General features: G+C 46.2%; 1 protein-coding gene across 1 annotated transcript in view; it reads right to left on the bottom strand.

Moving 5' to 3' along the window:
* The window catches only part of LOC133353864 (collagen alpha-6(IV) chain-like), a 177,198-nt gene that overhangs the window by 25,957 nt on the left and 125,415 nt on the right, over positions 1-25,826 (bottom strand). The window contains exons 22-34 of the mRNA XM_061570339.1: positions 25,216-25,385; positions 24,439-24,511; positions 21,363-21,469; positions 20,463-20,646; positions 18,178-18,249; positions 16,793-16,900; positions 12,870-13,091; positions 11,860-12,021; positions 6,417-6,587; positions 4,631-4,774; positions 3,148-3,264; positions 2,181-2,362; positions 792-855 (exon numbers count right to left, since the gene is read on the bottom strand). Coding sequence (XP_061426323.1) covers positions 792-855; positions 2,181-2,362; positions 3,148-3,264; positions 4,631-4,774; positions 6,417-6,587; positions 11,860-12,021; positions 12,870-13,091; positions 16,793-16,900; positions 18,178-18,249; positions 20,463-20,646; positions 21,363-21,469; positions 24,439-24,511; positions 25,216-25,385 — 1,776 coding nt within the window. The remainder of the gene's footprint in view (positions 1-791; positions 856-2,180; positions 2,363-3,147; positions 3,265-4,630; positions 4,775-6,416; positions 6,588-11,859; positions 12,022-12,869; positions 13,092-16,792; positions 16,901-18,177; positions 18,250-20,462; positions 20,647-21,362; positions 21,470-24,438; positions 24,512-25,215; positions 25,386-25,826) is intronic.

Raw genomic sequence — 25,826 nt, 5'->3', positions numbered from 1 at the left:
CTGACCATGCCTATATATTTTTGCATGTTCTCCCCGCGATAGTCATGTGGATTTTTTTTTTCTCGGTCCTCTGGTTTTTCCCTCCAATTTTAAAATCAACGTGCGTTTAGGGTATTTGACTGCAATACATTTCCACGTGATAAGTCACTTAGTTGAGCTATTATTTGTGGCCAGGACGCTCCTAAGAGAGAACCACATAGCTCAGTGGGCCTTACCCGGTAAAATAAAAATATTGTTTAAGTTATAGTTTAAATAAAAAGGTGTTTAGTTTAATAGTTTCGAACAGGGGTGGGGAACCTTTTTTCTGCCAAGGGCCATTTGGATATTTAGAACATCATTCGCGGGCCATACAAAATTATCAACTTAAAAATGAGCCCGTTGTTGTATTTGGTCAAACATTTAATTAACTCACCCCTAATGTGATGGCTGGAACTGCTTCTCTTTGGCGAGGCGTGTGATGATAGCTAGTATTGATGATGTTGCTACTCGCAACTGCTTATCCAGGTTTGCTCCTAGATTTATTGAATTTCGAGTCCCACCTGCGTTTGCCTTGGCAGGGCCACACCAAATGATTTTGCGGGCCTCACATGGCCCACGGGCCGGACGTTCCCCACCCCTGGTTTAGAAGATGGCCCAGGATAGGAGTGAGTGGCGAGAGAGGAGCAGCAGGAAGGCAGAGCCCACTTGAGCCGGGATAATGTCAGGGTGAAGGAGAAGACAACGATCACAAAAACTGGCAAATGTCGACCAGCCTGGAGGTCAAAGTGCAACGTGCGAGCGTGCGTTCGGACCTTTGATGCCAGGCGACCCTGGGAAACCTGGTTGCCCTGCAGGGCCATAGCTGCCCGGCTGCCCCTGAAAATGTAAGCGCGCACAATTAGCGAGCACACAACGCAGTTAATTGGGAAAGGCGATAATGTTGCGAGATGCACAGCGTAACAGACAGACACTTGTGCATGATATAAACATTTTACGTTAAACAAATTTTATATAGATTAAAAGCCTGCAGCCGGTAAATTGCTTTATCCTGAGGCTACAACAGCATCAGCTATACATGTTCCCAATTAATTTTGTTCATGCAAGTGTGCAGAGAAAAAAAAGCTACGCGCAGTTTACAAGAAACAACATCATGCTCCACAGGCAGTGGTCGTGCAAGTGGTCCAGTGCGCTGAATTAATCACAGCTCGCTCCCTCAACCCATCACTCAGCGTGGATCATCATCATCAGCGAGCCCCGCTGGACACAGTTTTATACCGCAGGGCGCTGGCAAACATTCCTGCGATGGCTTGAGATTCTCAAGACAAATGAACTCGGAAAATGGAGATGCACCGTTTTATTTTCATGGAGGGATATTTTTTTGGGGCTTTTTCTAGACAGCAAGAGGAGCGGTTGTGATGACCATGGGATTGGCACTCCCATTCATGCCACGCATATCACGTGATATCGCCACAGCCGTGTGTATAATGCACTGCGCACAGATTTTGTTTAGACCACCAGCTCAAACAACAAAAAATTGTGGCCGTATTATTTTAGGCAGAGGCAGGAGCAGGACAATGAACCAACCAGGGATTTATTTCTTACTGAATATTTTTCTAGACATTGATAGACTGAGAATGGGGGCACGTGACCAGGAGTAGACACAGCCATTGCGAGAGGGATGCTGGGTGATATGTGCCGGGCGTGGAAATATTTTTCCAGTTGGCCGATTCAGACCGACCCACCTGAAATTAAGCACTGGTGAAAACTGTATACTGGTTTCATCTTTGTTCGTAATAAACTAAAACTTTCAAAATATTTATTTTTAGCAGGTAAGGCCCACTGAACCAGGTAAGGCCCACTGAACCAGGTAAGGCCCACTGAGCTATGTAGCTCTTTTTCAGAAGCGACCTGGCCACAAATGATAGCTCGACGTAGTGGCTTACCATCGTGTGGACATTTATGGCTGCCAAATACTCAAAACGCATGTTTGTAAATGCCGGAGGGGAAAACCGGAGGATCTGAAGAAAAATCCACGAGACCACGGAGAGAACATGCAAACTCCAAATATACAGGTGTCAGGGTCGGGATCGAACCCATGGCCTCCTGTATACCAGTCGAGGTAGTTAACATCTCGCCATCCTGGCACAGCCATCGCTAGTCCTCCCCCCCCTGCCGCCCGTCGCCCACCGCCCCCCACGTACCTGCTCCCCGACCAAGCCTGGGAAACCCACGATGCCGGGGCTGCCTCTGGGTCCAGGGAACCCAGGGGAGCCGGGGACACCTTGGCGGCCATGATCTCCAGGGGGACCTTTACTGAAATTGGGGCTGCCTGGGCGGCCTGGGGACCCGGGGCTTCCAGGGAAACCGGGCATGCCTTCATCACCTGTCGGGGTGGCAGGTTACGGAGGTGGGGGGGTGGTGTGGAGGGAGAAAAGAGAAAGGGGGGGGCGGCGATGAGGGGGGGGGGGCAGCGATGAGGGGGGAGGGCGGCGATGATGTGATGTTGAAATCTCAACGACGCTTGGTTTTGAAGGTCGCACAACTGGATGTTTTAAAAAATGTGTTAACGGCCAGTTTACAATTATATTTATTAATAATACGCTTGTTCGTGCGTACGTGTGTGGCGTCAAGGCGAGGCGGTTAGAGGGGTGAATAATTGTAATTTCTTTTCGGCAAATATATATGATGAATCGATATTTCCATGTGCAATCATCAGATTTGCCGTCCTTTTACCGCGGAAGTACCGCGGGTTCCTCCTTGTCGTTTGTAATAAACTCCAATTATTAACCAAGGAAAGTCTCAGTGAGCTAAGATAGTTTTTTTCGGGAGGACCCAACATCGCATTGTTTGGCTTTTGCCGTGAATGAGTGACTTCACCCCTTTGTGAAGTGGAGTATCTGGAGAAAACCCTAGCGTTCGAGGGGAAATCTTATGTTGAGTGAAAAACTTAAGCAATCTTGATTCATACTGGAAGTACATTAAAGAACCAACACAAGACGATCAAAATGTGAAATACAATTACACAATTACGCAGTTTTAACTGGGAAGGGAAACTGGTAAAGCAATAATAGTTTCATCATAATGCTTAATATCGTGTCGCATTGGGAAAAAATATATATGTACATCGCAAAAACCCTCAGCGTTTACGTATCAGCCACTTCGACTCACCCCTTGGTCCGCTGAAGCCGGGAACACCTGGCGAGCCCGGATCACCCAGATCTCCACGTATTTCAGATGGTAGAACATGTATAAAATCTCCTGGCAGGCCAGGATCACCACGATCACCTGCACAGACAAGACCAGTGGTCAAGTAACCGCCAGTTCGTAAACCGAGACACCTCCAAAAGCAGGGTCACGTTTATTTGAAAGGCAATTGCCCAGAGATCTTCTGCACTTTATTCATCGCATTTATTAGTGCCGTTCTACAAAAATCCCCTGCAAAAAAATCTGCGACGCGTGTCTGATTGCTTGTTCACGATTCCTAGATTTCGTACGGAGCTTGGTTTCAAAGCATTTAATGTAGACGTTGCTCCAAAGCTTTGGGACCGGCCTTCCTGGGGATCGTCACTCTGCTATCACTTAAACTCTTATAAACGGTCATCATCGAGGTTGAAACGATTTTAAAAATGTGAATGTATGTAATTGTTTTGTAGGGCCATTTGTTTTTTTTTCTTGATATTTTAAAAAATATTTAATATTTTTGGAACCTCCTTTGCCAGTAACAAACTATGATAATTGGTTTTTTACCCTTTAATCTGGCAACAAAACTGACACTTTTTTTTACAAGGAGTCATGTTTGCATTGACCACAATACCTGCGGTCGGAATGCAAACAAAAAACACAACTCTGATAATGTATGCACTGTCCTTGAAATTGATTGATCCACACTCGAGAAAACTTTTCTTAGAGCCTAGTCTCATATGGTGTTGGACCAGATGACGCGTCATCAGGTATTGTGGTCAATGCAAACATGACTCCTTGTAAAAAAGGTGTCAGTTTTGTTACCAGATAAAAGGGTAAAAAAACAATTATTTAATATCGTGTTTATTTACTCTTGCTGCCCGTGTCCGTCTGCTGGCCGAGTCGAAACATATCTGTGTAGCTCAATGGGTAATTTACTCGGAGAATAAAATTCAGATTCTGATTCTGGTGACAAAAAACCACAGCGAGAAGGGGGAATTATGCTGGCAATTCTTTCTGGGCCTTAATACTCATGGGCGGGAGACATTCTATCATTCGCTGGGCGATAGGGTTGCACGCATCTGAGGTGCACAGGAAACCGGGACCTATAATGGGAAGAAGAATTTCTAACGATACCTGTAGAGGAGAGATCCACGTGTAAACACTATGTCTGCAGCGGTGTATTATTTATGCACCTTACAACAACAAAAAATGCAGGACTTCTAATGTACAGTGAAGAGTGTTATATTTCTCAGTACAGCTATTTTAAAAAGAGGATGATCCTGGAAAAAAAACCTAGGACAGGTGGAAACCCCTCTGGGTCCAACAGTCAAGCAAAAAAAAGTGGAAGTGATTTGATGGTCAAACGAGCATTGAGGCAGCATGATCATCTCCCGGTTAGAGTCCTGACGGCAGTCGTGCTCACTCTACATTCCTACAACGTCTATCCGGAGGACAAACAGGAGCTCACCTTTTTGTCCACTGGGGCCAAAGGGACCTTTTCCGCCCCGGAATCCTGGTGGGCCGGGCTGCCCTTTAACCCCTTGGTATCCTGGGGAACCCTTCTGTCCAGGCATCCCAGGAAAGCCATCCACACCAGGGCTACCCTGTGCACCTGATCAACACAGACACAGACAGACACAAGCAGGCGGGTGTGGATGAAATGTTGCAAACCGTACACAACGAATGCATTTCGGAAGCAGGACATTTTTTTTGTCGTCTCAAGTGTAATGTTGAATTGCGTTTGTGCAATGTTTTCGACTTCCTCTGTCACGTGGTTGTTTTTGCTCAAGTTTCTATTTGCTTCATTGCTGCACTTACATTTTTTTCATGTGTGCATGTTGAACTTCTTTCGCACACCGTACATAGCCAACCGTGCTAATCGGAGGTGCAGGGGAAGGACAGCAAACTGAACACAAAAAGCAGTGCTAAAGAAATGACTTTTCAACCGAGTTTTATGCTACTGCTTTTGTCATTTTGGTGATCCAGGTCACTCCTGCAAATGAGACTGTATCCTGGACCCCTGAGTTCTCACCCCTGGTTACGTAATAAACTGGACTTGACCTCCCTGTGGGGACCACAGCAGAAGCGTAAACTTGCGCGTGTAATTCATACCGTCCGTACGCCTGCCCAAGTGCCTTTAGCACGACACACTTCATTAAGTCGTAGTTTTGTAGTACGTCCATGAGACTGTGTCATAATGAAAAGATTGACTGATCAAATTTGAATTGTAAAGTAACGACACGCGCATTGTCCTGTGCATTTGTAAATTATAAAAATGTTTGTACATACATATTTTATGCAAATTATATGCTAAACATTACACGTCAAAACTCACTATGCAAAGAATCATGGGTATCGAATCGTGAATATACTGTGGTTCCATTTCCCACCGAATATATCTTTAGTTTGTTCATCCATCAATGTATTAGCTTTCTGATGAATGACATGGAAGGCCGGTTGAGAGAGTCTATGGTAACATCCCAGTAAACATTGAACGTTAGGCTAACGTTAGGCCAACGTTGTCCAACCGCACGACAAAATTGTGCCAACAACGAAAGTTTCCTGGGATGGTTCTTTGAGGAAGATTATTCACCCCACTAGGCGATTTAATCAATGTATTGAGACACGTTTGTTTAAAATTACATGACTGCAGGAATTACTCTATTCCACTGCAACACCGGGAGACCCGAATCAATTAGGACCTCTGGGTTTCAAATGTAAACTGCTATTTTTTATTTGACTAGGTAAGGCCCACGAAGCTACGTAGCTCTTTTTCAGGAGCGACCTGGCCACAAACTGATAGCTCAACCAAGTGGCTTTTCACGTGTAAATTTATAGCAGGCAAATACTCTAAACGCATGTTTCTAGTGTGTCAACTACCAAATAACCTCTATAGATACAATGAACATTAACATCAGTGCCGGATTATCCTAGTAGTAAAAGTAGCAAATGCTACGGGCCCCACACTTTTAACGGCCCCGCGCAAAATGCTTTTAAGCGATCAATTCCGGTTCAGTGATTCTGCACTTGGCTCTATTACTATAGTATTATACTGCTTTCAACTTTTATGAACGACTGGGTGTTTAAGATTAGCGATTTGTCATATTATATGGCTGTATAGCAAATTAAAAAATACAATTAATTAAGATGCAAGTTAACAATTTGTGTCTTAATATTTACGTGTTTTTTTAGAGCTCCTTTATAGCATATGCTACAGGCCCCGCACTAGCTTAATCCGGCACTGATTAACATACCTTTCACACTTGAAGATCCAGGAACGCCATTTAACCCAGGGCTCCCTGGAGGGCCAGGGAAGCCCTTGGACCCTGGTTGGCCCGCAAACCCAGGTGGCCCTGGCAATCCCTTCATCCCGAAGGGGCCTGGGATGCCACTGTCTCCGGGAGAGCCCTTCAGACCAGGCCTGCCTGCAGGCCACAGGGTTAGAGGTTAGAACACAGCATGGAAATATATTGCATGGCAACTATAAGTTTAACCAAAGGTTCATCTGATATGATACCACCAAATCAAACGAATTATTGTTTACAAACCCTTTGTCAATCTACCGCTGGTAGAAGGCATCCCCCTCCCCCATGCCAAGTCGGTCATGGGGCTCTGTCCGACAATACCTTACCATCTTCTTGGTTCTTTCGGTAAAGTCACGTAGAAGGGAAATAATAAAACATTAAAAATAAAACATAATAAAATACAATTCTCACGACGTTTCGGCCACAACGCAAGACGCTGTCTTTCCGACAGAGCTGTTCTTCACCTGAGGACGGCTGCTTGCGTTGTGGCCGAAACGTCGTGAGAATTACATTTTATCATGTTTTATTTGTATTATTTTATTATTTCCCTTCTACGTGACTTTACCGAAAGAATCAAGAAGATGAATCCCTGCAGTCACGAAAGCTTTAAATCGAAATACTTTACCACGCCGATCAATGTGAGTTGGCAAAGGGGGGGAGAGATCCATGAGCAGTTCACATATCCCTTGTCACTGATGTTAGCCGTGGCTTGGAATCAGACTCAGCATGCCAGGGTTCAAAGTGGAAGATGCCAACCGTAGCGCAAAAAAATTTGATCCTTGGCTGGATGTACAGCCAATACTCCAAATTGAGATTTTTGTTCTAAAACATTAAAGCCGGTGGAAAATTGGTAACAACAATGTATTGTCTTCCTCGTGTTAAGTACGATAACATATTCCGAATAATTGTAATATTTATCATTTCATTAAATCATATTCTGTACGTTAATCTATTGCATTACATAAAGCATGTCGTATAAACAATGTAATAGTTTTATAATTAACGTTAGCAAAAACATTCTTAAATCAATATACCTTTCTACGCAATTCTATTCATCCATATAATCAAAGCAAAATGCATTTCGAGATAGGGCACCACATGTACTGCTATTTAGCTTGTGCAGTGGATGAGAAACGTACAAATTCACCTGCAATGTTAATGCTATGGTCGTGCTTTGCTAAATTTAGCAAAATCCTACCGTGTCACAAAGACAAAGATACCCCTTTTAGCCTTAGCAGACTTTCAGAGAAAGTGCTGTTAGCGAGCACCTATGAAGACCGGCACGGCACACGAGGGGGTGGGTGGCCAGCACCACGCCCGACCGCATTTGTCTCCCCAGTGGGGATGTTTACACAGCACACCAGGTACTAATTTATAGCTGAGTTGACCTAGGGGAGGCCCAGGACCAGTTCAGATAATCGTTAGTGGTGTTGGCCGCAAGTGGGAATCGAACTCGGGTCGCCGGGTTCGTAGTGCAGCGCGCTAACCGCTGCCCCACCGCTCCCCCTACCGTGTCACACACAGACACACACACTCACCAAAACTTAGGCCGCTATACATGTTAACTGGTCAATGCGAATTACACGTGACGTGCACCCTGCACCCCGACCATAACGAGCGCGTGGCCATTCGGCATTATAGGAATGCCCACGTGCTCACGTTGGCGGTGGTGAGTTAAGGAGAGAGCCGTCGAGACAAGGAGACGGTGGAGTGAGGACACGGACAGATCGTGCATTACAAGTGGCAGTCTAGTCCCTCCCGTGAGCGATCCCGTTTAGCGATCCCCTTCGCAAGAGCAATCTCTGTGGATTTAACAACGGGACCACGTCAGAGGCGCGCCGCTCACATCGCGCCTCGCATGCACGTCGGGCAATCGCCACGTCGCACGTACAATGCTCTCGGCCTTATCAGAATCCTAATTTAGAATGGAGGAGGAAGCCGATGAGCTCCGAAGCGCTTTTTCGCAGATGTAAAGTATGGGCGGGTCAGCAAGTCAATCCAGACCACCAGCTCAAGAGCTGAACGTGTGGCCGCATTTGTTGCTCGGACGACACCCGATGCCGCTGGGCCTAATCTCGAGTTTAACGTCGTCGAAACAAGAATTCGTCAACATTTAAGTTGCCCTTCAATGTTCCTCCGGTTTTGAAGACAGATCAAAGCAGTCGGCACATTCGCCCATGACGTGACGGCTTGATTCGAATGGCTGCCGGGCGGCAGAGGGTTATAATTGAGAAATTGGCAATGTACCTACACGGTCTATAACTCCGAAAAAAAGAATAATGAATAACATTGGTCGTGGAAGTCTACGTATAACATTGAGAGCATTGTACGTGAAATGTGTTGATCACATGATGCTCGGCACGACGGATCTCAAGCCTTTGTGAGCAACGCACCTCTTTGCGTGCTGTTAAATCTATTTGTTTCCAGCCTGTTGTCGTGGGTTTTCTCTTGTGTAACAATAAAGTGTCGGATTTCATCAAATCTCTGTTTTCCTGGCTCCAATCGCGATGCCAAAGAAAACAATCAAACGTGTTTGGTTGGGCAAATTGGGCAGCGCACAGGAGCATTTAATCGCTTACACTTGGCCACGAGAAAATTGCACAAAGCCGATTGGTCTTAGGGGCGAGTGTAACCTGCCAAACGAGTACACAAAGCGTATCAAATGCACTTGGCCCTTCGTGCATGAGGCAAAACAAAACAAAACCCATCAGCAGTTCCTGAAGAAGTGCATTGTGGTTCTCTTGTCTTAGGCCACTGTCCAATTGAGTCGAGCAGATGTGCAACAGGGAGCAGTCCGTGCATCGTGCACGTCGGCGTCAAATGCAACAATCCAGACTCGTGGGCACTCCGAGATGTGCATTTTGTCTTTGTCTTGTTCAACCACAAAAGCAGGTTAATGCATTGCAGTTAGGATAAGATTTGAAAGCTTGGGTTTAATAACAAAACGAGACCTTGTGATCTGCGTAAGCGCGATCGAGTCAGCGTGCGCGACAGCCAGGGAAGGTGATGTGAGCAAAATGGGTTAACTGGCGAGCAAGTTGCTCACTTTGCAGGGATTAAAGAAATAAATGCAGAAAATATTGTCCTGCAGGAATAAGGGATTGTAGGCCGTGGCCAAGAGAGTGCACCCGCGTGTTAAACAAGATTGGTCAGAGAAGAATCGGTCATTTCCAAGCATACTATCACGTCACTCGCTATGCATTTTACCATTCCGGTTTACGCGAGCCTGATTTGGCATCGGTGTTGGACTAAGTCCGCCAGTGAACAAAAGAGCCCTTGTGTGTTTTCTAATTGATCAGAATGATTGTGACCTCAAGATACGATGGCATGGTCGATTAATGTCACAGCTCACCTTGGCAACCTGAACGGAGATACAGGATGGACACAGAACAGGAGATGGTCGGAATGGATGGAGACGCGCACACACACGCACGCATGTGAAATGGGAGACACAACAAATGGCACAGACTCGCATGTTTATGGACGCGTAGCAACATTTGTTTAAACAAAGCACCTGCATTTCAAACGCACCTGCCCTCAAACTATGTGCATGATCGCGCACGAAGTGCACATCGTGGGTGATGTACGTACAAAAGAAGGAGCTCCCGTATGGCCGGAACAGACTTTTGGGGGGAGTGCTGTAAGAGAGCACCTATGAAGGCCAGCACGGCACATGAGGGGGTGGGTGGCCAGCACCACGCCTGATCGCCTTTGTCTCCCCAGTGGCGATGTCTACACACCGCACCAGGTGCTCTTTTGAGGCTGAGTTAATCTAGGGGAGGTCCGGGACCAGTTCAAATAATCGTCACTGGTGTTGGCCGGGTGCATAGCGAAGTGGGTGGCCGTACAAGCACGAACGCACAAACACACAAGAACTAACAATGCAGTTGTGGCGTTAACTCCCATATAACACGAGGCTCAGACTTAATGATCATCCCTCTCGACAGTACATGTATGCTGCGTACATATAAAAAAAAAAATCAAAGGGTAGCCTTGCGATGGTTTCTTCACGACAAAATTCGTATCGTAAACACAACGAAGAATTAGCAGTGCCGTTAAACCCCCGGCACATTTAGGGGAAATCAAACGAACGCATTCTAATAGACAAAAATATAACGCGGGCGGTGGACGTGGCTATGCACAGACATTTCGTGAAAATTCCTTCCTATGGGGGTGTCGAGGAGGTCCCATACCCTGGCCCGCCAGGAGAAAGCAGGACAGCAAAGTGGAGGCTAATATCAGCTGTCCATTGTGGTTTCTTATCACGTGTATAAACAACCATTACATTTGCCGACTACATCTTAATCTACATAGAGGTCTGCAGAGCTTGGGTAACTGTTGGTGCAGGCTCACCGCCTGGCTACCTTCCAGCCCGCGTGAGATGCAATTTGCCTGCACAACGCCATGTAAACAACGTTTTAGCATAAACTATCTTAATAATATTTGATTTAAAGCTTTCGTGACTGCAGGGATTCATATTCTTGGTTCTTTCGGTAAAGTCACGTAGAAGGGAAATAATAAAATAAATCGAATATAAACAATAAAAAATTCTCACGACGTTTCGACTGCAACACAAGCAAATCATCATCAGGTGATAATGATTGCTTGTGTTACAAGTCATCATCGCCTGATGATTTTATATTCGAATTATTTTATTATTTCCCTTCTACGTGACTTTACCGAAAGAACCAAGAATATGAATCCCTGCAGTCGCGAAAGCTTTAAATAAAAAATATTAAGATAGTTTAAGTTAAAACGTTGTTTAATTTTAAATGTACACTTTATCACAACTTGTATCTCATTATATAATTGTGATATTTGCACAATTAGCGTCCGTTTCGGACCTCTCGCAGAGCAGTGCATTGCCCCGTGTTAGAGAACGGCCCGCAGAATCGGACGTCACAGGACTTATTCTACACGAGAGGACACAGGCAGTCAAAACAATATTATCATTATTTCTTCACGCTGACATTTTGTCAGACTGAGTGGAAAAGAAGACATATTTTGTGATTACTTTTGTGTCTGTGTGTGTGCGCTGTCTTTAGTCACAAGGCTAAGCCAAACAACTCACTATGCTTGTACAACTGTATAAATAATGGGCGGCTGCATCCCAAATTTGTACCCAGGATCTCAGCAGTGCCAGCTCAGTGCTCTGGGTCAGGTTGTATAAATCAAACTCGAGTGGAAATTTCCCTTAATTTTTCCCTATCTAAATAAATCTAAATTCGGGGAGGGAAATGACCGCTTAAAGTTACGTTACGTAACTCAACCCCGTCCCTTAAGCCACCCAGCCACCTCGAGGTTACAATTCAAGTCGCGAAAAAGATGCACAAGCGGCCAGAGGTACGGCACAGAGAGTGCCAGGTGAACTCGCGAGGGAACGCCACGTCACCTGCTCTTCCAGGTGGGCCGAGTGGACCAGGGGGCCCAGGCGGCCCTGGGAATCCATCACCCCCGGAAATGCCGGGGGGTCCGGGGCTCCCGGGGAAGCCTGGCTGCCCGTCTTTGCCTCGTTCTCCCTTGAATCCGTTACCGCCGGGGCGACCGTCCCCTCCTGAGTAAGGGAACCGCGAGGGGCGGCGGGGGAACACACACACGCACACACACGCGCCGGCGGTGGGCATTTGGACGAAATGTACGCGACGCCAACGGTGCATGCGGCAGGCTGTCAACCGAAGGAAATCGGTGCGTGCCACCTGGAGAACAATGGGGGCGTGCCACCTGGAGAACAATGGGGTGCGTGCCACCTGGAGAACAATGGGTGCGTGCCACCTGGAGAACAATGGGTGCGTGCCACCTGCTGTCGAGGTGCGTTTTTGGAAACAGGGTCGTGAGAAAAAAAAAAGGTGGAGAACAAAAAAGTGAAAGTGTACCAAGGAACGCGGAGAGACGCATGCCAGGGATTACGCTGAGAGGCAGACGGAGGAACGCACGGATCAGGGAAACATGCGGAGACGAAGGACATTGTCCAAACCACGCTTGGGCAGAACGCACACCGCCGCGACAGACGACGGGTCAAGGGTCACGACGGAGTGACGGCCGAAGAATGGAAAGTGTTCGAGACGGTCATCCCACGCAGGAGATGGAGCAATGAAATCAGTTGAAGGTGCTGGGTGGAATGTTGCATCGGAGGATCGCGATGGTGATGACAGGTGCACTGCACACGTAACGATTGTTTGCGGTTTGAAGTTGACTTCGTTGAAGCGGGCGAGAACACACATACACAGCACGAGTCTCATTTGTCAACAGTGACTTGGCACACCAAAATGACAAAAGCAATGAGGTGAAACGAAGGACAGCGATGAAGCGAATAGAAATACGAGCAAAAATAAAGACATTTATTTAAGCAATAAGAACGTGGGAATTCGTGAAGAGTAAATGTGACGCCGCTGGTCTTCTCACCTGGCATGCCGGGCCGGCCTGGCGTGCCCCTCTCTCCCTTGATTCCCAAAAATCCCGGTCTCCCCGGATCCCCGGGTTCTCCGGGAGTGGCGAACAGAACGTCGCCTCTCTCGCCCTTTGCTCCGTGGACTCCGGGCAATCCAGGTTTCCCTGGCAGGCCGGGCTGTCCCAAGAAACCCGGAGAACCGGGTACTCCTGGGTCGCCCCGCTCACCTTGTTGGCCTAAGTGTGACGGTTGGGAAGGAGTGAATGTATTGCAATGTTATTAGAAATTCTTGTTGATGGTGGTGATTGTGATGTTCGTGGAAGCTATGAAGCTCTTCGTGATGGTCATGAGCGTGGTAATGGTGACAGTGGTGCTGCTACTGATGATAGTGGAACAAACTCTATACCCTGGTTAGGATTTCAACTCATGGCCTCAGAATTGTGAGCTCTGCTTCCCAATCAACCGAGCTGTCTTATGTGCACGCACACTCTAACGTAAAGCAGGGTCCTGCACAAGCTGTCCACAGTAGAGGGCAATGTTGAAAAGTGTCATCCAAACTGAGTCACTTACAGGTAATGTTTTTGTAGAGTCGTGATGTTTGGCCAATACCATTTACATTTTGCGTGTTTTTTTATAGCTTTGGAAGATAAATAGACAACCTTGAAGAATCTCATAGAGAACAGAGGGAGAACATACAAGAGGGAATCGAACCCAGGCCCTTCTTGTCGTTACCATATTCTCCCCAAACTCTAGGATGCATATGATTTCTTTATATTTTAAAGCGATTGTATAGGCGCCTCTTGTAATCCATTAAGAGTGTGTATGTGGGTGTGACCAGATTTGTATTGATGCTGGGAAGTAGTTTTGAGTGCGTGTTACTTTCCAGAGCATCTATAAAATCCAGGTCATATGTTAATTAAAACTTTTATAATTATTTTAATTGAAACATGCGCGCCATTGTCAATGCAGCAGCAGCATGACCAAGCAATCCGTTACATGCAAGTGAAGCACGTTGCATTGACCGAGTCGCATTTTATGTTGATAAATGGCATCTCATAAAATTCCACAACTCAGTTTAACAGAAAACTGTTTAAAGTAGGGGTAGAAAGGGCATAGAAAGGAGTGGAGGATGGCATATGATTTATTTTTAATTCAACGCTTGAACTTTACAGCTAAGCATTCTCCTGCTGGTCACGCAACTTAAAATTTTTTTTTACTTTGTTTTCTGCTTTTTCCCCTCCGAGATCATATTTCAATTGTGCTCACAGCACCATTGGCGAGCGGTGAGGATATCTTCTTGTTTCTTTCGGTAAAGTCACGTAGAAGGGAAGTAATAAAATAATAAAAATAAAACATAATAAAACAATTCTCACGACGTTTCGGCTACAACGCAAGCAGCCGTCTTCAGGTGAAGAATGAGACACTACCAAACTAGGAGCTTATATATAAGCTGCATTGGGGGTTGAAGAGCGCCTTAACAAAAAGAATGTGCATGTGAAGAGGGATTTAGCATATTCATGGAAAATGCGTAGGCGTTGGGCGGGGGGGTGTCAAAGTCATATTATGCCCATGCATTATGCAGGATCAGCAGCAACCAAGGGGGGTGCAGGGATTAGCAGTAACAAAGGAAAGGAATGTTAATGATATGTAGCTGCAGTTACTCAACAACACGTAGAAAACTAAAGTATAAACTACATAAAAAACTAAAGTATAAACTGCATCGCACCATCAGTATACTTACTATACTCTATAATAAGCTGAGTTACTAACAGCAAGTAATACATTACAATTTTACCTCGTAAAAATTCTATAATATGCTTCCATCTAAACCTTATTCTCTTACATCACACGAGCATATACCGTACTATATACTGCCATAGATAAACCCAACATTAAATTATATACTGTATTGCTGTAAACCAACCTATATCTTATACATTTAATGTCACACTATGTATTATTCTACACACCCTAATGTGTATCGAAATGGTTTATTACGTCCTTCCAATGATTGCTGAGCCAGAATCCATCTTCTCGGTTAAAGTTGTCTCTGTGTTTGTATATGTGGATCGCCTCATGAACGAATCTCTCATGATAGCCAGATGGCTTGCAGAGAACCTCTGTCTTGGAGAAGTCAATATCATGTGAGCCCACTGAGTTGTAACAGTGATCTGCCACGGCTGAGGTGTTAGTCCTACCGTGTTTCAGGTCAGCTTTATGTTCACGGATGCGGTCCGAGACATGTCGTTTGGTTTCCCCAATGTAACTGCTACCACAGAGGCAACTTAGTTTGTAGACGCCAGGGTACTGTATGTCTGGAACCACATCTTTTACAGACGGTACCAGATCACGGATTTTATGTACTGTGTTGAATCGGACCTGGATCTTGTGTTTAATCAGGATTTTGGAGATCTTTTTTGTGACCCCAGCAATGTAGGGTAAGGTGATGGTCTTGAAAGGCTCCTCAACAGGATCCTTCTTGATGGTTGGAGTGATGGCTTTGCGGATTGTATAGTCGGAGTAACCATTTGCCTTAAGAGCTTGGCGTACGTGTTTGAGTTCACTGGAAATGTGTTCATGGTCGGAGATGCATTGGGCTCTATGATATAGAGTCTTGATGAGGGAATTCTTCTGAGATGGATGGTGGTGGGAATCCGGTTTTAGATAAGCATCCGTGTGGGTGGCTTTCCTGTAGACAGAGTGGCTCATTGAACCATCAGGTCTCCTTTTGATTAGGACATCCAAAAAGGGTAGCTTGCCATCATTTTCGACTTCCATGGTGAATCTGATGGCTGGGTGTATGGAATTGATGTGGTCGAGAAATTGGTCTAGAGCAGGCCGGCCATGTGGCCAGATGACAAAAGTGTCGTCTACGTACCTCTTCCATAAGGTCGGGCGTAGAGTGGCAGTCTGGATGGCGTCCGTCTCAAATTTCTCCATGAAGATGTTGGCTACCACTGGCGATAAGGGAGAACCCATTGGGGTACCCTCATTTTCTTTGTAGAATGTACCATTCCAGGTGAAGTAAGTGTTGGTAAGGCAGTGCCTCACCAAAGTTGGTACATCAGGATTCAGTCCCTGTTGGACAAAGTCTTCGATGATTGCAATGGTGTCAGGTACAGGAACCTTGGTGAACAGAGAGACTACATCGACACTGACAAGCAAATCATCTGGAGACAATGAGATGTCCTTGATCAGAGAAACCAACTTCTTGGTTCTTTCGGTAAAGTCACGTGGAAGGGAAATAATATATTTTTTTTCATTTTATTATTTCCCTTCTACGTGACTTTACCGAAAGAACCAAGAACATGAATCCCTGCAGTCACGAAAGCTTTAAATCGGTGAGGATATTTTTTTAAATTCCAAACTCGCAGAGAACATCGAGCTCACACTGGCTACTGGGGGCCCACTTGAAGCGACTTTGGAAGTTCGCTCCGTGACACTGTCACCTTCCAGAGCTGTTTTATAACACATGGTGGTGCACTGGCAGCTGCAAGGGTTCCAAGTGGAGGCTTTCCTGTCTCATAACAGTATCGGGGAAAAGAGTAAAATGCCATAATACGTGAGCAACAAAACGAGAAACTTTTACTTTTATTTCACCAGGTAAGGCCCACTGAGCTTATCATAGCTTTCTTTCAGAAGCAACCGGGCCACAAATGATCGCTCAGCAAGGTGGCTTATCGCGTAGAAATGTATAGCAGCCAAATACACTGAACGCGTGGTGTTAATGCTAAACGTGGAGGGAAAAACCGGAGGACCCGGAGAAAAATCCACGCTACCCCGGGAAGAACATGCAAACTCCAAATATACAGCAGGTGTCAGGGTTGGGGATCGAACCCAGGCGAGATAGTAAACATCTGACTACCGTGGCACCCAACAAGACTCGAGTGCGGGCAGGTGGGGCACACGTAAGGAGGAGTGCGGTGCGCTGTCATACCTGGTGAACCAGGGGACGTTACCCAGCCTGGGTCACCAGGCTGTCCCTTCGGCCCGGTAAATCCAGGCTGCCCGGGGACTCCTGGGAAACCAGACTCCCCCTTCGGGCCTGGTACAAAAGATGAAAAAATACAATGACAGTTTGGATTTATAAAGCATCTAAATGCAAGCGCGTATGAATACTTTTTACAGATAGGGAGGGAAGCATTCACATGGCCAGTCTGTGTGCTGTGAAGAAAGGTCATTGCTCGAAACGTCACCTGTTACATACTTTAAATGTTTAAAGTACGTGTTTTGACAAATGTGTTGAGCTGCTTGTTGATGTTGTTGTTGTCTGTGCTTGCGCACCATTAACAACGCAGCAGCATCGTGCTTCCAATTAGCACGGTTGGCTACATACATACACACATAATCTGTTACATCTTGAGAATGAAAGGATAGTAGGCTTGCCACCTCTGGCACAAAACAACTGGGACATATCCTGTAAAGGTGAATACCTCACAATTATGGAAGCAGAGAAAACTACACATGAGGACGATGTTGGGAAAACCAGGAACGGTGGCAACTATTAGGGGTGAATCAGGATTTTTTAGAGCATACCTTGTTCACCCATCACACACTGCAGGTCACAACAACACCCACCCACCCAGCCACCCACCCACCCAGCCACCCAACCAGCCACCCAGCCACCCACCCAGCCACCCAGCCACCAACCCAGCCACCCACCCAGCCACCCACCCACCCAGCCACCCACCCACTCACCCAGCCACCCACCCAGCCACCCACACCCACCCAGCCACCCACCCAGCCACCCACTCACCCAGCCACCCACCCACCAGCCACCCACACCCACCCAGCCAGCCAGCCAGCCACCCAGCCACCCAGTCACCCACCCAACCACCCAACCACCCACCCAGCCACCTACCCACCCAGCCACCCAACCAGCCACCAAGCCACCCACCCACCAGCCACCCACTCACCCAGCCACCCACCCAGCCACCCACCCACCCAGCCACCCAGCCAGCCACCCACCCAGCCACCCACCCAGCCACCCAGCCAGCCACCCACACACCCACCCACCCAGCCACCCAGCCACCCACTCACCCAGCCACCCACCCACCCACTCACCCACCCACCCACCACACTGCAGGTCACGACTCTTTTCTTTCCGTTTCGCCCCAACGTACCACTTCATTTTGCAATACTCTCCGCCGTCTCTTCGCCCCCAACCCCGCCCCAAGCCCTTGCAATAATAACCTCGCTCAATTCAACCAAACGCGTCAACTCTTTGTAAGGAACCACTTTGATTGTGCCGTTTGCTGCTGCTGCTGCTGGCCCTTTTGCTTGATGTTTGTTGTGGTGACGGCCTCTTCAGGCCGTGCGTACCTGGACCTCCTGGAAGTCCCGGGGGGCCTGTGCTCCCGGCCGGTCCAGGAATCACACACGGCAGGACATCACCTGCGCATATTCAAAAGGAGAAAGCCACGACATCTCATCTTCGTATTCGCGACAACGCGAGCAACGCACGACCTCCCTGGCTTCGTTCGCGAAGCACGGGGGTGGGCCAGATGTCTTGTGACACCCCCATTTCATTCTCTAAAACTGAACATCTTCAAAGTAAGGTTTATTTAAAACAGAAATTAATATGCAAAGGGGAACAATGTTAGGGGTCAATAATTTGTTGGTCACAAGACATCTGGATCAGCGAGTATAGTTAACTACAGGTGACCCCCGCACCTACGATCTAATTAGGTTCCTGGATGACGGCCGCGAGTGGAGCAGTCGTAACTCGAATCCTCATCTCCCATAGGGCACCATGTTATACATTGGGGTTCCGTTCCTGGAAATCCATTACGTACCATAAAAATACCAAAATTGACTATGAAAATAAATGAAAATAACCCTAACAAACATTTTTTGTAACTCAACATAACGCTTACCAACATTTACTAAGTAAAAACAAACACTTACATTTTAAAATCTTCAAGTACTTGTCTGCGTGTGCATCAAATTTATTCTTCTCGGACATGGCGAAAGGCGATTTTTTTTATTTGAAATTTTTTTAAACAAAAAAATTAATGAGCGTTGAGAAAGAGACGTTGCTGCATTCGCTCTCGCCGCAGCTGCAGACTGTCGGGCTACACTCGGCATACGCACACGGCGGAAGAGAAAAGCAGCGCCATGCGGCGACTCGTCTGCGGTTGACGATGCGCAGACTCGTCGCTAATCGACTCCGCATCGGTAGCAGTCGTTAGGCGGTCGTAGATACGAGTTTTGGTCGTTACTGTGGGGGATCTTAATTAAGATGAGAAAGGTCGTAAAAGCGGGGGGTCGCAAGTTGAGCCGTCGTAAGTCGGGGGTCACCTGTACGACCACCTAATACACAATAATGAAAATAGTTGTTTTTTATTGATCCATTAAAATCTCAAAGGGCCTCGAAGCGGTTATGATGCATTGGCATGTTTGGCCAAGACTTTTCTTTTTGAAGTCCTTTTCATGTAAAGAGTTAACTAAAGCACCCAGAGAGGAGGGGATATCACTTGCACGGTCTGCACAGATGGGGGTTGAAAACCCACTTGCTGTACTGCCACCACCACCCCTTCCTGGTGACCTCACAGCCCCGTGGTTGTTGAGGGTTTACAAATCTTTGCCTCCGAAGCACGGGATTACAGGCCGCGCGTCATCACGCCCCGGGAACATATTTTGAACTCTTTCACTTTTGAGCGAAGGCCCGATGGAAGGCGGTATCCATGTTCCAACGGGGACTGAACCAAAACATGACTTCACATTTTCAATGAATCAGTTTTACAGGTGTCACGACATTTTGGAGGGGTGTGATGACAAAGCCAACTTAATAGCAGGAGAATCCCACAACAGGCGCCAGTACCGTATATGCACAAAAACATCGTAAGCGATGAATGCCACTGCATTGGAGAGCGATAGCAGGGACATTTATTTTGTGCCTTTTGCAACAGCCCTATCGAGGAAACGTTGCCAACACGCATTCATAAGTACCCCCTTGCCAAATACCCATGCTTTGTTCTTTTAATAATTGTGAACATTTAATTATCGCTATTATAGAGCTGGAAAGGCCCTTAATGTTCTGTGTTCTTGATCTTTGAAATAATGACTATGTGGTCAAAGTTACTCAATTAGGTCACCAGCAAACTGTCATTAGCAGCTAAACACTTGTGGGTATTGGTATTATATTATTTTATTATGTTGTATTTTTATTATTTTTTAATTTCCATTCTACGTGACTTTACCGAAAGAACCAAGAATATGAATCCCTGCAGTCACGAAAGCTTTAAATCGAAACTTGTGGGTACATTCTCTGCACCCTTGTTTTGGGCTGGTTTTGGTCATGGCTGTTTGTAAGTTTTATGTGCTTCTTCATGGTTCTTGGTTCTTTCGGTAAAGTCACGTAGAATGGAAATAATAAAATAATAAAAATACAACATAATAAAATATTATAAAATATTTTGTTATGTTTTATTTGTATTATTTAAATAAAACATAACAAAATATTTCATAATATTTTATTATGTTTTATTTTTATTATTTTATTATTTCCATTCTACGTGACTTTACCTAAAGAACCAAGAAGATGAATCCCTGCAGTCACGAAAGCTTTAAATCGAAGTTTTATGTGCTTCTGTGCTGATGGGTACCTGGCATTCCTGGAGGTCCGATGGGCCCAGGATATCCTTCTTGTCCGGGCTCTCCAGCAGGCCCTCGTGAGCCTGGAGCTCCTGGGAATCCTGGTCCAGTTGCTCCAATCGCTCCAGGCTGGCCAGGAACTCCTGGGAAGCCTGGCATTCCCTTGTCACCAACCAGGCCCTGCCCACCATCGCCCTGTCCCAAGCAATTACAAGTCAAGAGTTGAAGTACATTTCCTGCTCAAATGCACACTGAGACGGGGTGTTTTGACAACGTTCTATAGGCCCTGCGAATTGTCAACGCAGGCATTTCACATTTCGTCATTGGCAATCCGTTTTTGGCCATTTCCTCACCAGCATTTTCTTGGTTCTTTCGGTAAAGTCACGTAGAATGCCCGTTTGATCGGGAAATTATGTTTGACTCTTTGAGTTCCCATTGATGACCCACTTGAGTTGAGTGGTGCGATCTCGAACCAAGAAGATGAATCCCTGCAGTCACGAAAGCTTTAAATCGAAACTCACCAGCATTTTTAGAAATCAGCTGCCCAACTCACGTGCCACTCTTTTCGGACGAACTGAATTGCCCTGCATCTCGAGATCGCACCACTCAACTCAAGTGGGTCATCAATGGGAACTCGAAGAGTCAAACATAATTTCCCGACCAAACGAGCATTGAGGCGGTACTTGTCTCCTGCTTACAGCCCTCTGGAGCCAGTGATGGAAATTCCACATTCCTATCACGGGGGCAAGTCCATTTATAGGACAACACATTAAATGCGGTCTTATTGTGAATGTGTAGACCGTATCAACCTGAAGGAATGATCGAATTCAATTCAAGTAGATCTATGCTGCGAGCCTTTTTGGTCAAAGTTACAATCAAGGAGTGAGCAGCAGATGTCAGCCGAGACGTACGGGACGTCCTTTTGCACCCGGCTGTCCTGGGAACCCATCTCTGCCGGGCTGGCCTGGTGCTCCTGAAGTCCCCGGGAATCCTGGATCGCCACGGTTTCCTTTGGGACCTGTGCACTGACACGACAAAGATCCCCCGTGTAGCCTTCACAGACTGTTGAGGCAAGTGCTGTTAGCGAGCACCTACGAAGGCCGGAACGGCAAATGAGGGGGTGGGTGGCCAGCACCACGGCCTGCTGCCTTTGTCTCCCCAGTGGCGATGTTTACACACCGCACCAGGTACTCATTCAAGTCGACCTAGGGGAGGCCAAGAACCAGTTCAGACAATCGTGACTGGTGTTAGGCCGTGGGCGGGAATTGAGTTTGGTTCGCCGCATTCGTAGCGCAGCACGCTAACCGCGACGCCACCACTCCCCACGACAAAACACACACACACGCAAATATCCCCCTCTACAATGCAAGCTAGTGCATATGAACGTCAAAGGGATTTCCTACTCAAATGATAATTGTGGCGATGCTCATCTCCCGCTTACAGCCCTGAGCTAGTGTTGGAAATTCCACATGACTCTGGCAGGGGCTGAGCCTCTCCATGACACCATCCCTGTTGATACTCCCCCCACAATGTGCTACTTGCTTCGGAGGAATGATGGGCTGAGTCAGTCCCCAACCAGGATGTGAACTCGCAACCTCCCCGATCGCGAGCTGCTCGCTCTAACAAAGGAGCCACGTGGCCAGTGAGTGAATACAGCACCACCTCAACTCCACGTACCCGTGACATCACTTAAGCTACGCTTCAAACGGCCAATACATTACCTTACGTGCACGGGGAGAGCAAGTGTGAAGCTGCGTGGTGGGATTTACAACGGAGCCAACACTGCCCACAATCCGCTGCCTTCCATCTCTCTCTCTCTGCATATTGGAGCAGTTTGAAAAAAAAAATCAATTTCAGGACTCTCAGCAATTCTGGTTCTCAGCCAAAGAATGTTTTTATTCATCGCTCAGCATCAGCAGTATTGCGTGCGGACAGGAACACACTTTGCAGAGTCGCTGTATCTTAATTACGTGGCAATGGTTTACATGGTGGAAACGACTGCCGCATTAATATGTAATGCCGTAATGAACGATTATATTCCTGCGGCTATGCTGTGAATGTAGTTATACAGTGTGTGATATATGCTGTGTAATAAATAGGCTCCGAGTAACCACATAAACCGCTTTCCTCTATCAGTTATGTGGGAGTCACTTTCTGCTCATACGAGTATTGTGGCAATTTATGCTAATCTCCTGCTCACAGCCCAGAAGAGCCAGGCGTGGAAATTCCACATTCTTATGGTGGGGGAGAGTGACGCTATAGGGCAACCCTTGTTGTATTCCCCACAAAATGCAAACAAAATAATTTGTGGATTATAAGTCGTGTTCCGAAGCACAATATTAAAATGTGACGCTGGAACTGAAAAAAACAAGATTAAATTCTAATTGAATAAAGGCAAAATATATATTTTCAAAAAATTGATTCAAGTGTTCAACAGCAGACTAACACAAATAGAATATATAAATCATGCTTTTAAATAATAAGAATAATCGTTTCTAAATATATATATAAAATGTGGATAGCCAAATATGAAAAAATCACTCGCAAATTACTTGACTAGGAAACTAGTAACAATCACCACCCAAACTGCAACAACCTGGCAGGACCCTCCTAAGGAACGAGTCTTGAGACTCACTGGGCCTTTCCTGGGATAAAACAATCGTAGAAATAATAACAATGTCAATGGGAAATCCTTATTCTTAGGTTTTTTTCGGTAAAGTCACGTAGGTAAAAAATTAAAATTAAAATTAATAAAAGTAAAATTAAATAAAATAAAAATCACGACGTTTCGGAGGCAACACAAGCCTCCGTCTTCAGGTGGAACCGTCACAGCACGATAGATGTATCAAGTAAGAGGGAAATCCTTAGGTTTCAACTCATGATAATCTGAAACTAAGTCTGGATAAAATTGTTGAAGATTAAAATAAATCCCCCACACCTCCAATTTTTCCACCGCACCTCCGATGAGCACGCTTGGCTCCGTACGGTGTGAAAGAAGTTCAAAATACATACGTAAAAAAAATCCAACAGCATTGTGCATTACAGAATTAACAGCGGACAAACTTCACAACAGAAGGGCATCGGCGCTGATGGAGCCCTCCAACGTGCCGCTCACGTCACTGCTGGCGGAAGGACCTCCGCTAGAAGGCGTTCTAGAGAGCCCCTCTAGAATGGATATTTGGCCTACTCTTCCAGTCTGCCTTATCGCATGGGACCTGTCGATCGCTCAAACTGTGCTGAACCCATTTGTACTGCTGGGTGAAAATAAAAAAACTTTAAAAAAAATCTTTTATATTAAGTTCGCTTGCTTGCTTACGACCGTGCAAATCTTTCGGTCGTTTTTTAACCCACTTCCCGTGATCCAATCGAGCTGACATTTTCCACACAGACTCGTTGTGCGTGACAATTAATGTTCGTGAAAATTTTTTCCCAAAATTTTACACTTTTTAGGACAAAAATATTATATTTAATTACCAATTGCTTAATGGTGCAATGCAATCATCTGACCCATAGGTGGCAGCCATCTCAAGCCAGAGGACGAGAGGACTCTAGCCGCCACGCATATAAAGGATTTATAGTGAAAAACTTTGTTTTTACGGGTTATACTTGTTACCAGGTAAGGCCTACTGAGCTACATAGCTCTTTTTCAGAAGCGACCTGGCCACATGTGATAGCTCAATGAAGTGACTGATATTGCGGACATTTATTGCAGCCAAATACTCTAAACGCATGTTTATAAATGTGGAGGACCCAGAGAAATATCCACGCGACCATGGGGAGAGAGACATACAAAATCCAAACATACAGCAGGCGTCAGGGTCAGAATCGAACCCACAAACTCCTGCATGCTAGGCGAGGGAGTTAACAACTCACTACCACGGCAACCAGCAACCCCTGGGTTGCAAGTCTGGTGTGCTAATAAGGACACCATGTCCAGCCAGTGTGTTAACCATCACACGATGGCAGCATACAAAACAGAAGACTCACCTTTCAAAGTTGGGATGTATGAGTCTCCTTTCTGTCCTTTGGGTCCTTGAATACCAAACTCTCCAGAAAAACCCTAGACGGACAAGAGAATGTGTTGACCCACCCATGATGGAGTTTTTCAGTGTTAAATTGATAAATATATCTCTATTTTAAACTTGAAATCAGTTCATCTGTTGATTTTTGACTGTTAACTCGTCAAATTGCTTACTACTCAATGCCGACTAATGTGAACCGATTAAAATGCGAATGAAAATGTTAGCGCTTCGGTTTTCACAGCCACTTGTGATCCTAGAGTGGTCAACCAGGTGTTGAATTTTGGCTTAAAACTCGGGCTGGAAATGAGAAGAAATTACTGGGGGAACTCATAAATGCTACGATCCTCCCCCCCCAGGATCTGGACCGTACCAACTGAGTGAGCGAAAAGGGGGAGGCGGACACGAGCATTAACGAATACATTCCATTTTTGCTCGTTTCTGAAGCATGTTCATTTAAAACGATAAAGCAAGATTTGATATCCATGTGAAGACATATTCGCCGACCTTTTACACAATTGTATGAATATTTTCCTCCCATGTACTGGGAGATCCAGAGCGTGACAGATGGGCAATTGCGAATGATATCTTTAGATTTATGTAGCCTCTCCGCCGCTACACTTCTGGAACTAAGTCAAGTAAAAATGTTCACTCCCCCCACCCCTCACGGTATTATGGGTCGCTCCGACCCATTTCCACACCTGCATAAAACTACCACGTGATCTGACCCAAAACCGAGTCTCACCCGAATTCCTTGCTGGCCAGGATTGCCGGGAAGGCCGGGGTCTCCGGGTAACCCATTCTGCCCGGGATAACCTGGGTTTCCTGTTTGCCCTGGCGGACCGGCTAACCCTGGCGGTCCACGAAATCCGGAGTCACCACCGCCACCGTTACAAGCACAGTCGCCCGGGTCTCCTGTGGGAGAGCGCAGAAACACGGGCGCGCGATGAGAGGAGCACGCCAGGGACGAGACCAGAGAGATTGAGTAAAATATGTGAATGGCAATGGCTTGGACATGCCCCGTGTCAACTTCTGGGAGGAGCGTGTAAACCCGGCGGGGGGGTGGGGGACATTCAAAGGCGCGAAAGGCAGTGGACAAGAGGTGGGATAGAGGCGAGGCATCAATTCAGACGAGAACGTTTTTAAAAGACGATTAATGTACAAGTGCATTTTGTGACACGGGTAAATATAGTGACACATAGATGTCGATGGTCATCTGAGCCCGGGGAAGGATGCGCAGCGAGTGTAAGATAACGGATCGGTCCATAGTTAGAGCCGAGGTGTTCAAGAATGTGAGGATTATTTAATTCATAGTCATATAAATAATTGACGTATAAACATATCACCTGACAATGT

Source organism: Lethenteron reissneri, chromosome 45, assembly GCF_015708825.2.
Source record: "Lethenteron reissneri isolate LAM-NWPU_2019-01 chromosome 45, ASM1570882v1, whole genome shotgun sequence".
Taxonomy (NCBI): Eukaryota; Metazoa; Chordata; class Hyperoartia; order Petromyzontiformes; family Petromyzontidae; genus Lethenteron; species Lethenteron reissneri.
Note: the sequence above shows the minus strand (reverse complement) of the source record. Positions and strands in the feature narration are given on the sequence as shown.